Consider the following 14,724-nt stretch of genomic DNA (forward strand, 5'->3'; position numbering starts at 1 on the left):
TGGCCGCCCACCCTGAGCCATGGTTCTGCTTGAGGTTTCTGCCTCTTAAAAGGAAGTTTTTCCTTGCCTCTGTCGCCTAGTGCTTGCTCTTGGTGGGAATTGTTGGGCTTCTGTAAATAACATCATAGAGTATGGTCTAGACCTGCTCTTTTATGAAAAGCGCTGTGAGATAACTGTTGTGATTTGATTTGGCGCTATTTAAATAAAATTGAATTAAACTATAATACCACTTTCATTTCTCACTATTCAGCTGTTAACCCCCACAGCAAAACTACACTGTGAAAAAGATTAGGCCTGTATGTTTTACCTGTAGGCTACTGTGCTGCAAACCTAGTATCATGTGATATATACAGTCTAATGAAAAATTATCTGACATAAAGTGATTGCAGAGAGAATATTATGGGCTTCATTAAACATTAATGAGGCAGTGTATGGCACAAATGATTTATACACGGCTTTGCAGTTTTATTTTCAGCTTCACAACAGATTTATAACAGTATTTTACTGCTAACTTCAAAATACATGGGCAAATAATTTCTTCTTTTCCACTTATTGCTAATGTAACGCAGATGTAAGCAGAGCACTGCAGCAGCCTACATGTCAGCCTGCCTGGTTCTTCTCGCACAGTAAGACATGCGCATGCATATGGATTTATGCATCCCACAGGTCAGTTCTATAAATAATTGTGCAAAGAGTTTTATTGCCTATACCTTTCCTGTCATAATCAGGAAATTAGGTCAGTAATTAATGCATCAATGTCAGACTTCCCACATAACAAACTGTCAGTATTATTATGATTTACAGAGTAGGATTTCAAACAACAAAGGCTATAACCACGCAGTCGCAACTGTAAAATGAGTGCATCATTAGTGTTGATGTATACGTCCTCTATAGGATTATCCTTTTAGCCTGCCAGTGGAACCAATTAAATTCAGACTCCAATTGTTAAACTGGCATTGCATCAAAAGCAATTTTTCATTGCAATGTCTGCAGCTGCGGGTAAATGGCATTATTTACATGGGATTAGCTTGCAACCGTGCCATAATCTTGTGAATGGCAGACATTTGCAACATCCATTGCCAGAGATTTAACCTTGCACCAAGTGGCGTCATGAATTCATCTGCATATTTTGGTCTGATCTTAGAGTGGCTGTGAGAGAATAAGAGTAGACAATTCTTCACTCAAAAAAAGGTTGATTTAGTTGGGAAAGTTAAAAAGAGAGGCACTGAGTCTGGGGAGATTCACAGATAGCAAGAATCACCACGTGAAGAGAAGAAGAAAAGGAAAGATAATTTCCCATTTGGGACTGACCGGACAGAAGTAGGTATTTTCTGCGATGTGTTTGGCCACTCGCTCATTCTCAGCAGACAACGACATAATGAGCAGCAGTGCATCTCTGGCTTGCTGGCCCACTGTGCCCTCCTTGTGGATGAAGGGGATGAGCAGGGAGAAAATGAGGAAGTTGGTGGCTCCCTGATCCTCACTTGTGTGGAAAAACAGCTCCAGAATTGAAGGGTCCTTTGCCAGAACGCAGCACAGCTGGTTGAGCAGCAGCACCAGCTCGGCTTCCACCTCTGGCGCTGCGGTGCCTGAACAGGACGACAGCAGCATCATGAGTGGCCGCAGGATGGGCTTGTGATGCAGCAGAGGCTGGTGCGCTTGGCCCACCAGCATCTCGTACATCTTTAGCTGCTCCACCTTCATGTCGTCTGTGAACTCCCTGCGGAGGCTCCACACAAAGAGACGCTCCATCACGTTCTCCATGACCACAAACTCCAGGATCGGGCCCATGGCTCCGGCCTGACCGCTCTCCTCCTCCATGAGCAGGAACAGCATGTGCTCCACATAGTTCTGCACCGCACTCGCTTCATCTCCGGGGATGGTGCCAAAACGAGGGCCGCCGCTAGAGCCAGCGCTGAGGTTGATGACACTCAGGGAGGGCAGGGTGGAGTTGCTGCGCAGGGGATCATGCTTTTCTAGGATCTTCACCACCTACAGTGAGAGAAAAGAGGAAGATTACCTAAACTAAACACATTATAAGAGACAAAGGCATAGGTTGTAGAATTAGATCTAAAAATAAACCCTTACAACATAAGGATGATTTTAGGGGAAGGTTTTAAGTAAAGAACACAATACTTCTCATCACCCAATAAAGCTGCTGTCACTTATAAACTTTGTCAGCAAAGTACCCTGTAAAGGTTTTTCATTGTAATGAAACACTTCACTACCTAATTTAACAAACTGGTCCTTTCTCTTTGTGTGATAATGTAAAAAGCAATACATTTACTTAATGTGCAGTGTGGCTGGCTGGAATAAAAACCTGCCACATTTAGGGTTTACACGGGTTAATAAGTTTGTTGGGGTGTTCGAGGCTCGGGCTGGAGACATGTGCTAGTGACACTTCAACACATCAGACAACAATCAGCCTGCACTTTGATGTGTATTTCCTTTTGATAAAAAAAAAAATACAAAATTTATGTTACCAAAGTCTGTTTGGACAGGGACAAATCCAAATTAATTCTAGAGAAACACTGTGACACAATGTTGACTGCTCCTTATAGTTAAGAAGGCCAGCAATGGCCACCTTTTTGGAGAACACAAGCTGAAGACAGATCAACAGAAACTCAATCAATAAAATCCGAGGAAGCAAATTGATTGCTGGAATATAAAAAAGTGCAAACAACACTGAATAGGTTTCTATTTATGTTGACAAAGGATCTTAAGCATTACCACTCACATAATGTACAGTCAATTTGCTATACTATGGACACTTGACATATGGTACATGGTCCATATTTCCTTTTTATAACAGTTTTAATCTCATTTGTAGACAGTGCTTTTATAGCACATTAAATAAAAACTGATATGTTGCAGGTAAAATCATTTGCTTCTTCCTGACAGGTGAATTATTAACAATAATGGGGTGTCAATAAACCAGCAGCATAGTACAGATAAACTCAGTTTGGTAGCACAGGGTAAAACAGTCCTTTGTGTATCCAGACCCTCCCTTGTGTGTCCGCTGCATAGAAACCAGAGTCACAGTAATAGAGCCAATGTCCCCAGCCTGCCACTGCTGCCAAGACAATAACTGGCTGTGCACAAGAGAACTGGGAATGGCCGATGGAAACAAGAGAACAGGGTTTGTAATCCCTGTCTGAGCCCGATGGGGCCTGGCCCAGTGGCCCGAGGCTCAGGAATCAGTCCGGTGCAGGCTCCAAGGACATTACTGCAGTGACTGGAAGGGGCCAGGTTTGAAAAATCACTTGAGGATTTTACTTACTGGACATACGGAGGAGTCAGAATGGCGGTTATGGGCTGCCTGCTGGCCTAATACTGACACAATCAAGGACAGCTGCAGACAAGGTTACGGTTTGTTAAACTACGATGCCTAGAGTATGTATATTATTTGCAAAGCAAGCATGAGTATTTATTCTAGGTCAGAATAGGTCTGACATTGCGGACAGATCAGTTGGTAGTCGGACTGTATCTGTATCACTTGTTAGAACATGGGCCATACAGAAAAAGTCAGAGGGAGCTTTCATTTTTAGGACAAGCTTGACAACTGTGACGGAGGAGCAGTGATGTCAAACTGAAGGTAGCATCCCAATGCCAGACTCCAACTCCACACTGCCTTTGTTGTAATAATACACTTCAGTAAAATATCAGGTGACGCAGTTACGGCATACAGTGTGTATGGTCTAAATCGTCCGAACCACCATCTCATCCCTTCATTAAAGGAACTGGCATTGAATTTGTCGAACAGCATAAATATCTTGAAAGGATCTTTGATAGTGACCTGAACGCAATATGTAAGAAGGGACAGCAACGTTTGTACTTCAGTCAGAATAATATTTCTGGTTCAGGGACCAAATAAAAGCAATAATTTGTTTCATTTTAATCATCACAGGCCACAGCTGGCAGTATACATTTAAGTGGGGAAAGCAAGAGTACAACATTTCCCCCTCCTCGTTACCAACAGTGGAGTGCCCTTGACTGTCATAAAACATTTGCATTAGCCATGAATGGAATGAGTCAGTAACTCTGAAGAGTTATAGTGAAAAGGAAGAAACTGCTACACATACTACACTGTCTTTAGTTAAAGATTGTTGGCAGATCACTTTGCGTGCCACAACAAACACAATGAGCTCTCTATGGCCTGGAGAGCAGAAGATAAGGCGCAGCAAATGAACGTAAACCTAATCTGCCAATGCAACAGGCAGAGCTTCTTACAGAGGGACAACGTCAATATTGGTTACAACATGTTCCTCAGATTTCAAGGTTTTCCGAACTGAAACCAAAGTCAGGAGCACCCTCATTGGGCTACAGATTAATTAAGCAGGAAATACAACTCTGCAAGAGTGAAATTGTGCTGCCAGTTTGCCTAAAGCAAAACAAGCTTTAATCTGGAACAGGGAGTTCTCATTTTTTTTCTGCTCACATTCAGTAGCTAGAACTAGTCAGTCTCTTATATTTTTGTTTACAACAACTTCTTAAAAAGTAAAATCAAGCAAACAGCTTGTGACACAGCTCTTATTAATCACAAAAATAAATAAATAAGTGTTTTGGGTTTAACTAGATTCCTTATAGATGTCCTAGAAAGGACAGAAAGGTTAGCCTACCATCATGTTCAGTGCCAAGCCTGTCACTGGCCTGGACTGTGCTGTCAAGCCTGTTAAACTTAGCAACAGGCTAATTTACACTCAAAACAATACGCTCACTTTAAATACAGTACTTCCACATCAGTCTGAATTCACCAAACACATTAACAGATACAGCCAACGTAATACATGTCACTAGAATAATTCATCCACTCCAGAAAACGTATCAAACTAGTTTGACAAAGAAAATGCAACCATAAGGTCTACTTACTGGAACTCTTACTTTTCCAGTAACTGGATTTTATTTGTCAAACTACTGTTTCCAATGTCAACAATGAAATTTCAAGCTCAATTTTTCAAATGTAATTCCATAATTCCTCAAGAAACCAAGGAACATGATATTTATACACACACACACACACACACACACACACACACACACACACACACACACACCAGAAAATACTAATCACCCACAAAAAGAGAAAAAATATTCTTAACAACTGTGCTGATCAATGACAAAAGAAACTGTCAAAAGCTGAACTAATGGACAAAAGATGTCTCCTACTTCTCTGAAAGGTTCTCAGTATATGTGCACTGGAGGTTTCACGTTTCCACATCACACTTTTTGACCATGAGTGATCTAACATGCAAGGTGTGATGTCACAAAATCATTATCGTATGTGCATGTGCTAAAATCAGGCGAGCGCAGAGAGACTTTCCTCCTCCAGCAGATGAAAGTGAAAACAGCCTTCTAGTATCAAAATCTGCACATGGATCATACAGTGAAGGTCAATCATTGAAATTAAGTAACAATAAGCAAAACACATTTCTGAGTGGAAGGGGGGCTTTAACTATAGTTCAGCAAGGTCTTCAATATCTGCATTAAACCACACAACTTCTGACCAAGTAACACAACAAATCCCTACCTCATCTGGTGGTACACTTTAACAAAATACAGAAGAATGCAGCTTAATTTAGCTGTGAGCACCAGAGAGCATCCCCTCTTACAAAGTGTCAGACCCCACAAAGACAAACCCTAACCACTTACACATAAAAGCAGCTGACACTTAGTTACCAACACCCTTTTCTAGCCCCTCAGTGTCTGGCCAGTGTCATACTCATGTCAGTGTGTGTAATATTTGTTCATTATAGTGTGGGAGGAGTAGGTCTTGCAGGCTGCCAGGACCCAGAGGGGTGAACAGGGATACATGCTGCTTCAAAGAGCCAAGAGTCAAAGACAGTCAGCCTCACATTGCCAAGATTCCTCCGCCTATAACTGCACTGCAGTTTACTGTTGTTGGAACAGCATTGGAGTTTGCCAGTCACTTTTTAAAGTCAGAAAGGTAGAAGTAAAGTCGACTTCATAAGCATAACTTTGATGCTTATTAAGTGATGGTTTCCAACCTGGGGTCAGGATCTCTGCAAGGGCTCACAAGATAAATCTTAGGCATCTAAGGAGTGACAAGATGAACTAGGGCGCAAAATGATGTTGTTTTGCTAGACTTTTCTATGGTCTTTACCTCTTCTGGCCTCTTAATAATTACAACAATTAAACTATCTGTGAAATGAAAATCTACACAAAATAATCTGCAATCTGTGAGGAGGGGTCGCAAAGAAGACATTGACTTGTTTTAAGTAAATACATGCAAACCACTTTCAAGGTTGAGGGAGAGTAATTATACGCACAACACGCAGGTGCAAGGCAATCAGAAAGCAGTGTCAGTGAAAAAACACCTACATTCTTACTCCATGCCACCTTGTTTAAGACTTGACACCAATTATCACAAAAGGTCTTATTGTCCCATACATTAGTGGGTAAAGCTTTGCCAATCTCAAGCTCCGTGGGATCCACTTGTTGCGTAGGTATTCAGTGAGGGTGATGGCATGTAGATTAATGCAAATTTCATGGTTGTAAATAAGTTTTTTCTGTACGCCAACAATCAATTCAGTCCCACTGTCAGAGAGTCTCTAACGATAATGCATTCATATCCTTTGTAAATTCAAGTTAGGTATGCATTGCTTCTTTGTTGGTGTTTTCTTCCATTAGAATATTGTGTCATAATGTTGGAGTGTTTCTTCGCTGTGGCTGCTGTATAAGGCAGGTTTATAATAAGAAGGAAAGTAATTACATGAACATAGGTGCAAGGGTAGCAGAAAGCAGCGTCAGTGAAAAAAGGCATACACATTTAAGCTGCATTTCGACCAAAGGAACTTTACCCCGGAACTAGGAACCTTTGGAGGAACTCACTGTTTTTCCACCGGAGGGACCAGGGTCTAAATGTAGTTCTGGGGCCTTCATTAAACCCCCCAAAAAGTCCCTGCTCGGAAGGGGGGAGGGGTTTTCTACGACTGCTTTTTCTACGACTGCTTGTCTCTTTTCCACCTTTGTTTGCAAACCAATAAATCACAATCAACAGTCAAATAGCCACACAAGTCTCGCCGATGTCCACCTGAGATCTATGTTGGCTAGCTTGCAGTGGTGTGTTTACGCTAAATACTGGGTCTAAGTTGTTGTTGTTTTAAGTTTTCATCAGTCAGGAGGTTTTTACACAGAGCCGAAGTCGGTCTCCTCCTCTCCAAAACAAGCGGAACAGCTGATTACAGCAGGTAATAAAGCTCATTAAAGATCACGTTCCTCCGACGCTCAGGCGACACGGTCCTACAGCTGATCTGCAGCTCTTGTTGCTGGAAATGTTTTAATAACCTTCCAAACTTTTGTGTTGCTTTCTCTGTGCTGGAGTTATTTTAAGAACTTGATGGTTTTATCCAGTTTGTTATCCGCACGTCTCGCCAATGTCCGCCTGAGATCGTATGTTGGCATTAAATTCATAACTGGGAAATAGCATCCAGCTGCAGCGGTGTGTTTACAATGATCAGCTGATGGAGTTACGCTAAATACTGGGTCCGAAGTTGTTGTTTTAAGTTTTCATCAGCCAGGAAGTCCCTACATGGAGCCGAAGTTGGTCTCCTCTCCGAAACAAGTGGAACAGCTGATTACAGCAGGTAATTAAAGCTCATTAAACATCCGCAGGCGGACACAGACGTGAGTGCTGCAGCTGATCTACTGTCGCGATTTTATTTTTGTGTTGCTTTTTCTGTGCTGGAGTTATTTTAAGAACTTTATGGCTTTATCCAGTTTGTTTGGCTATTATTTAATGCGTAATGAACTTTATCGTGTGTAGCCTATCTTCATTATAGCACTCACACAAAAAAGCTGCTTTAATGGTCAAGCAAAGCCTATAGTTTTTCATTATATTCCAGTCAAATCTGATGTTCATTTATAAATATTTCTCATGGATAGTGGTTACAAATAATGACGTCAGCAGGTTAATTTGCCTAATCTTCGCAGGTCTTTAGACCACGGTGGAAACGCACACAACAGTGGGCTTAAGGAACCTTTTAGTTCATTGAAAAGAGATCTGGGGATATAAAAGTCCCAGGTACTTTTGGTCAAACGGCGGCTTTACTCCACGCCACCAGGAACAACCACCAGATAGCATTTTTGAAATTTATATTTTAAAGGAATAATTCAATATAGTTTTGGAAAATAAGCTTGTTTACTTTCTTGCCAAGAGTTAGATGAGAAGATTACTAATCTGATGTCAGTGCATTTACATATGACCCTAGAATCAGGAGTTGATTAGCTTAGCTTAGCATATAGACTTGAAGCAGCTAGCCTTGCCTCTTAAGTTCAGTAATTAACCTGCTGTATCTTGTTAGTTTAATGAGCACACAAACAGAAAAAGAAAAAAAAACAAAATCATCAATATGAATTTGCGAAGATGCAGCACCAAAGTTCTGGCCAGCCAGATAAATTATTGTTCATCTAGAAAAAGTTACAGCATGCAACTCTCTACTAGCACAAACTGGTATTTCTATTTATGCACAGATTAAACAAACAAAATATAACATGCTTAAAGGGGCATTATGGAGTTTCCACCGACCGGTTCTAAGATTGCAACCAGGTGTGTGCTCGTACGCGTGCTCGCTTGAACTCATGAGCGAGCATAATCCGAAACACAACCACTTTCATACAGAAATACCACAATAAACGCAGGAACACCAGCATGCAGGCTGTGGCTTTTCTCCAGACATGTTCAGGCTCTGTTACTACGATGTTCCAGTCTCAGAGGCAGATCAACACCAGCGCCGTACCTTTCATTCAGCGCAGTGAGCCGCATATCAGCTCAATACTCCGTAAAAAGGCAGAGTGAAAGCGGCTATAGACAGACAGGGAGAACAGACAGAGCTGGATACTCAGGTAAACTCCCACTGCAATGTTACAGTAATAGTTTTATCAACTGTAGGTTGAACTAATCCATGCTGGTTACATGATCACGGTACATTTACTGCATTGAGCCGACGTGCTAAATCGTTAGCTCGCCTGCTGCTTTTCAGTAACTATCTTTACTATCTGTGAATCTGTCACCGGAGGCTCAGCAATGTCAGCACAGCTACATGTACTGGATGATAATGAAACGGTTAGTGAGCTGGAATGGATATTATAACAAGATTGTGTCACACTTTATAACAGTTAGACCGTAGTAAGTACCTTCCTTAACTGTAACTAGTGATAGTGGATGGCTAATCCTCTGTGTTGTTGTCCCCGTTTTGTTGCAGTGTTTTACATTATGTGGGTCACGTTAGTTACAGCAACGGAGAGGTGGAGAAGCTGTATACCGGAGTATTGGTAAAACCACAATAAACGTAAACTGACGTTACGAAGAAAACAGCGGCAGGTCAGAGCTAATGTAGCATTAGCTGGCTGCCCTGGCTGCATCACTATAGCCTAACGTTAGTAAATAAATCTCTCCACATTTGCTTTTTACCGTTACATCCGTTCTTGCAGGCTAAATCAACAGTGGTACACAGGATAGTAACATGGGTCACGTTAGTTGGTGAGGTAATGTGGAAAGCGATGTAACTTTGCACCGGATAACATTAGCAATTGCTCGGTGTTAACCGGCGAGCTAATGTGACTTTCTCTGTTTCTCCAGCTTTGCTAATGCTCACTTTGTTCTTATTCGACATCTGAACCTGTTTGGTCTGATGGGCTTCAGCACATAAACCTTTATTGTTGTTTTGTATCCTTACGTGGAGCCTGTGTTTTGCTGTGAGCTGGTTGTTTTATGGTGTTAGTGGACTGCATCTCGTTAGCTGCCGTGTTGTCGCTGTAGTCTGAGAGAGGCTCGGGAGAGCGCACAGGGCTGAATCCGACCCGGAGACCTCACATTAAAAGCAGAATAGTGGCTGATGCAAGCAACGGAAAAAACAGGCATGTGCTTCATTTCTAAGTTTCTGAGTTTTGAGTCCACTGACAATAAGGCAATGAAAATGATTTATTAAAATCAAAAACTTGCATATAGCCCCTTTAATTAGAGAGCTTAAGATATGCTGATATTTTCAAATTGGAGAGAAAGAGCATATCAGTTTCCCCTTGCTTCCAGTCTTTATGCTAAGTTAAGCTAATTGCCTCCCAGCTGTAGGCATTTTTGCCTTTATTGGACAGTCAACACTGAAAATACAGACAGCAAACAAGGGCCGTGAGCGAGGTATGGCATTCAACAAAGCTCACAGGTTGAAATCAAACCAGGGACATTGAGGTAATTTGGCATGAACTGTAAGCATTGGACTGCCGGAGCGCTCCATGACAGTGGTATCTTCCTTCTCATCTAAAAAAAAAAGTGTATTTCCAGAAATGTCAAGCTATTCCTTTAAGCAGCAGGATTTAGCGCTGGCATTTACCTGAGCCCAGTGGTTCTTGAACACAATCATGCAGGTCTCTGGATCCACCCCTTTCAAATCCAGAGCCTGCCCATCTCGGTTTCCATTGGCAACCATGGAGGCCATCATGATGACCAGATCATACGTGGGTTAAACCATGTCATAGGCAGGAGAAGGAGGACATTCCTGATTGCTTACTGGGTGCAACCATAACCACAGGAGGAAGCATAATCGCAGAGGGCCTGAGGGGAAAAAAACACAAGCGGACATCATCACACAGAGTCACAAAAAGTTGCTTCATAAAATAGTAGCCCGTACAATGATATGACTGGTGATTTGCAGTGCATTTCTCTCCCTCTCTCCCTCTGCATGGCTAGACAGCAGCTATGACAGGCATGCAGGAATGAGAACAATAACAGGCTAAGTCAGATGACTCGGTAGAGGAGAGAAAGAGATGCATCTTGTTCGACTTTGGCTCAGAGAGTTTCCTGCCGCGCTTGGACTTTGGACTGAGCTGTCAAATTGCTTTTGGAATACCTCAGACGCCCAAAGTGGATTCCTGCAGGCCCCTCTGACATCACTCTCATTACAAAACCATTTTTTGACATCAGACGGCGAACGGCAACTGGATGTGAACAACTCTGGTTGATAGAAAGGGGAGTTAGGGGAAAACAAAACGTGATTGCTAGTTTTGTAGATAAATAAATTTGGCGTTTTTATTTCTGAATGACATATTTCACAACATATTTAGGCAAGTGAGGTCTGCATTGCTCACACTGCTTGTTTGTATGAAAACCATATATATATTTTCTTAGTTGAAAATAGCCTGAGGGAAGCTCTGCAGATCCTTTCCAACACTCACATTGGCACCATGGAAATTTGGAAGATGCCGACTTTTTCCCCAGAACTACATTCTTGTTTCCCTTGGGAAGGACATTACTGGAAGAAATGACTGCTAAACAAGAAAGAAGTTTTCTTTGAAAAGACTGGGAACAGCAAGAGTGTAATGCTTTTTCAAACAGGATAATGTGAGAAAAAAAATCCAGCAAGGATAAATCCAGTTGGCTGCTACAATGCACCATATTTCCAGGAACATGCCTGCACTTCAAGAGGAAGGATGTTAGGATGTGCCTCATCTCCCCATGTTTCCTCTGATCACAAACAGAGAAGGTTTGTGACAACTATCAAGAAAATATGAAACATGAACATGTATATGAAAATCACAGGGATCTTACACATAATCTCTCCAAGAACATTTAACAAGACTACAGCCATGCTAGCGGCTCTGTGAGGCTGCTCTTTGGCACAGCGGTGCTTTGAGCTAAATGCTAATCTTGGCATGCTAACATGCTCACAATGACATCCAGGTGTTTAGCAGGTAATGTTTACCACGTTCACAATCTTAACTTAGCATGTCAGTATTGTTAGCACGCTAACAGTTACTATTAGGATACGCTTGTCCAGTACCTGGTGATCCCCTGACTTTCCCTCTAGTGACATCATCAAAATTATTCTAAGTCCTCCTGTGGGGAACTTGAATCATGGATGTCTGTACCATATTCACTGGGATTCAAGGGATCACCAAAGTCAGCAGGCCTCATCCTCAGAGGACCATGGATGCAAAAATGCATCTAAACCCATACAATAGATCTTTAATCCTGGACCAAACTGGCCAACATCCCTAGAGCCATGCCACTAGCGTGACATGACATGGTTTATGTTTGTCTCGGAGCACTAACACAACATCAGGACAGAGTTAAACACTCACACTACATAATACAGGATCACATGGACTCTGTCACCACAGGAGATCAACTGTAAAACACGCAGCAGCTGCATGCCACAATACCAAATTATAGCCTCCCGCTTCTACCTTAAAAGTGCCTCTCAACCAATCACAGCTCACTCTCTTCTTTTGAATCCACTTTCCCCAGTACCACAGAAACATCCACACCAACCACAGAGTTTAGGCATAACAGTCAAACTTTTACCATCTGCTTTCAGTTAGAAGAGGGTGGATTCTTGAGAAGGAATGTAAAAGCAGCGAGGAGAGAGTGTGTGTGTGTGTGTGTGTGTGTGTGTGTGTGTGTGTGTGTGTGTGTGTGTGTGTGTGTGTTAGGGAGGGGGGTTTCTTACCTTCGCTGAACCATCTTCAGTGACAGGTTGACAAGGACCTCATTCTTGTCCTTTTGTCAAAAAACAAAACAAAGAGAGAGATGAGAAGAAAGTGAGTGTCCGTGTGAGAAGCCAGGCGTGGTGGGAAGTGACTGGACATGAGTAAGCTGCTCTGAACGCCACATGGATGGAGATGGAGAGGAGGAGGTTACAGGGAGGGAGGGGAAAGCAGGAGGGGGAGGGAGCAGAAAGGAAAAACAGGGTGAGTGTAAGTCTACAGGAAAGGAGGAGGTACGAGAAAAATGACAGCAGCAGTGTTCAAATGCATAACAAGGACCAATCGCAGGTCAGCACTTCATATTTCTGTAGGAATTCAACATGAATATCAAAGCCGCATGCTCCTTCCACCATGGGAGAATAACACTATTGTCCCTTTCAATTAGTGCTTGAATTAGTGTAATTAGCATAGTTCTCAACTGTCAGAGGCCCATGACTCACCAGCAGTACAACTGCCCTCTCCAGCTCTTTCACAGAGCCATCGTGGGAATCACGTCAAGTGATGCAGCAGCCTCAAAACTCTCAAAATGTAGTTTTTAAAAATCATGTACAATATAACACACATTGACCACATCAAGTCTCTAATTCTGCTGCTGCTGTTTTTTTTAAATTGATGTCTAAATGTGGGTTTCTTGTAAAACAGACAGTCTTTCATAAAAGTGCGGTGTTGTGTAAATAGTGAGAGTTAGAGGGAGACAGATGGAGGGAGGTGTGTGCGTGTGTGGGTGAGTGAGTGTGCTGAGGAGGAGTCATCAAACACTAATTTTGTTTCTCATGGTGGTTTTGTGCCTTGCTTTGGACTCAAACATGCACAGCACAATGTAGAAGCCATCATGGAGTTGCGCATCACATTCATTTGCAAATCACACTTGTTGACCCACATTTTATTGCATACAAACATGCAATTTTAAGTTCAGTGCCTGGGTTAGAGCACTTGGACTGGAGGAGGTCTACCAATGCAGATATATTGGTGTATGTTGGCTGATAAGTAATATCACTATAAAGACATTGCAGTACAGCAATGCCAAGAATATGTTTGAGGTAATTAAGAAACAGTGTCAATATTACATTCCTTGAGCACTGGAAAGTTGATTTTTCAACAGTCATGTTCATCTACTGCATGACACAATTCTTTACAAAGTCTTTTTAAAGAATCCTTTTAAAATGTTTTTGTTACTGTTACATGTAAACAAACAAAAAAATAGTATCAGTCAATATAACAGATTTTTAAAACTCTAATATATCAAAATATTTGCCTCAAAAATGCATTACTGGTTGGGCTAAAGTCACTAGTAAGGCAAACCATGATAGGACTATTATCTCCTGCTGAGCCTTTTCTGACTTGGAAGTGCAGAAAACCAGAACAGGCTGAATAGGGTTCTTTATTTTAGAAAATAAAACATTTTGCCAGGTTAGCCCGATTTGCTGCGCTCACGTTTCTTATCGTCCATCAGCCTGCTTGCTGTATTTCACTCTGACCAGGTTCACTTTTTTAAAGCAGCTTTTCACCTGTTTATCAGCCTTCACTTTGCTTCAAGTAAATTTTCTGCTGCTCTTTTGTTCAAGTCTTTCTCATGGGTGGTACAGATGTCTTGAGAGTCAAAAACCTACAGTTTGTCATTTATTCAGCGGTAAAACAGATTGCAAGATTAGTCTGATGTAAGCAGTGATTAGCTCCTCTCAGACAACAATACACTAGCAACAACTTCTCTCAAAAATGCTCCGTTTGGTACAGTACATTTCTGTCTGAACTATGAGCCATCAAGACTTGGATTTAACACCACAACTGAGACTGAGCTAATAAAACAACAATCCAATGAAATATGACACTTTCCGCACAACATAGAACACCACTTGTGGAAGTATGTTTGAAGAACTACTATCTAATAAAAGGCCCATTAATGAAAGTCATAACCTACATCATGCTCTCATTTACAGTACCTGCTGTCATGTTGTCACACAGTGGGAGCCCACAGTAACCCAGAAGACACTGCTCTACTTGCCCAAAATAACCTGAAATACAGGAGGGCCAGAAATGGGACAAAAATACATAATGCCTTGATTTTGATTATTTATGCGCCTGTTAATATACACAAATACATTGATTATATTGATTGATGCCTTTATAATGTTTGATGCTTTTGTATGATTGTCTGATCTCTCCACTATTTTATTGTTGCTTTTATTATTGTTATTATCACTGTAAAGCACTTTGTGACTTGCTCTG

The 14,724-nt window shown here is 41.7% G+C and overlaps 1 protein-coding gene across 3 annotated transcripts in view; it reads right to left on the reverse strand.

The window, feature by feature from the left end:
- The window catches only part of fhip1aa (FHF complex subunit HOOK interacting protein 1Aa), a 34,101-nt gene that overhangs the window by 10,463 nt on the left and 8,914 nt on the right, over window positions 1-14,724 (reverse strand). Inside the window, exons 2-4 of one of the 3 annotated variants that reach the window (XM_046047946.1) lie at window positions 12,462-12,511; window positions 10,347-10,567; window positions 1,312-1,992 (exon numbers count right to left, since the gene is read on the reverse strand). In XM_046047946.1, coding sequence (XP_045903902.1) covers window positions 1,312-1,992; window positions 10,347-10,454 — 789 coding nt within the window. In that variant the 5' untranslated portion in view covers window positions 10,455-10,567; window positions 12,462-12,511. Of the gene's footprint in view, window positions 1-1,311; window positions 1,993-10,346; window positions 10,568-12,461; window positions 12,613-14,724 lie in introns of all 3 variants that reach the window. The other 2 variants (XM_046047947.1, XM_046047948.1) reach the window with 2 other exon arrangements.

This window comes from Micropterus dolomieu, linkage group LG04 (genome assembly GCF_021292245.1).
Source record: "Micropterus dolomieu isolate WLL.071019.BEF.003 ecotype Adirondacks linkage group LG04, ASM2129224v1, whole genome shotgun sequence".
Classification (NCBI taxonomy): domain Eukaryota; kingdom Metazoa; phylum Chordata; class Actinopteri; order Centrarchiformes; family Centrarchidae; genus Micropterus; species Micropterus dolomieu.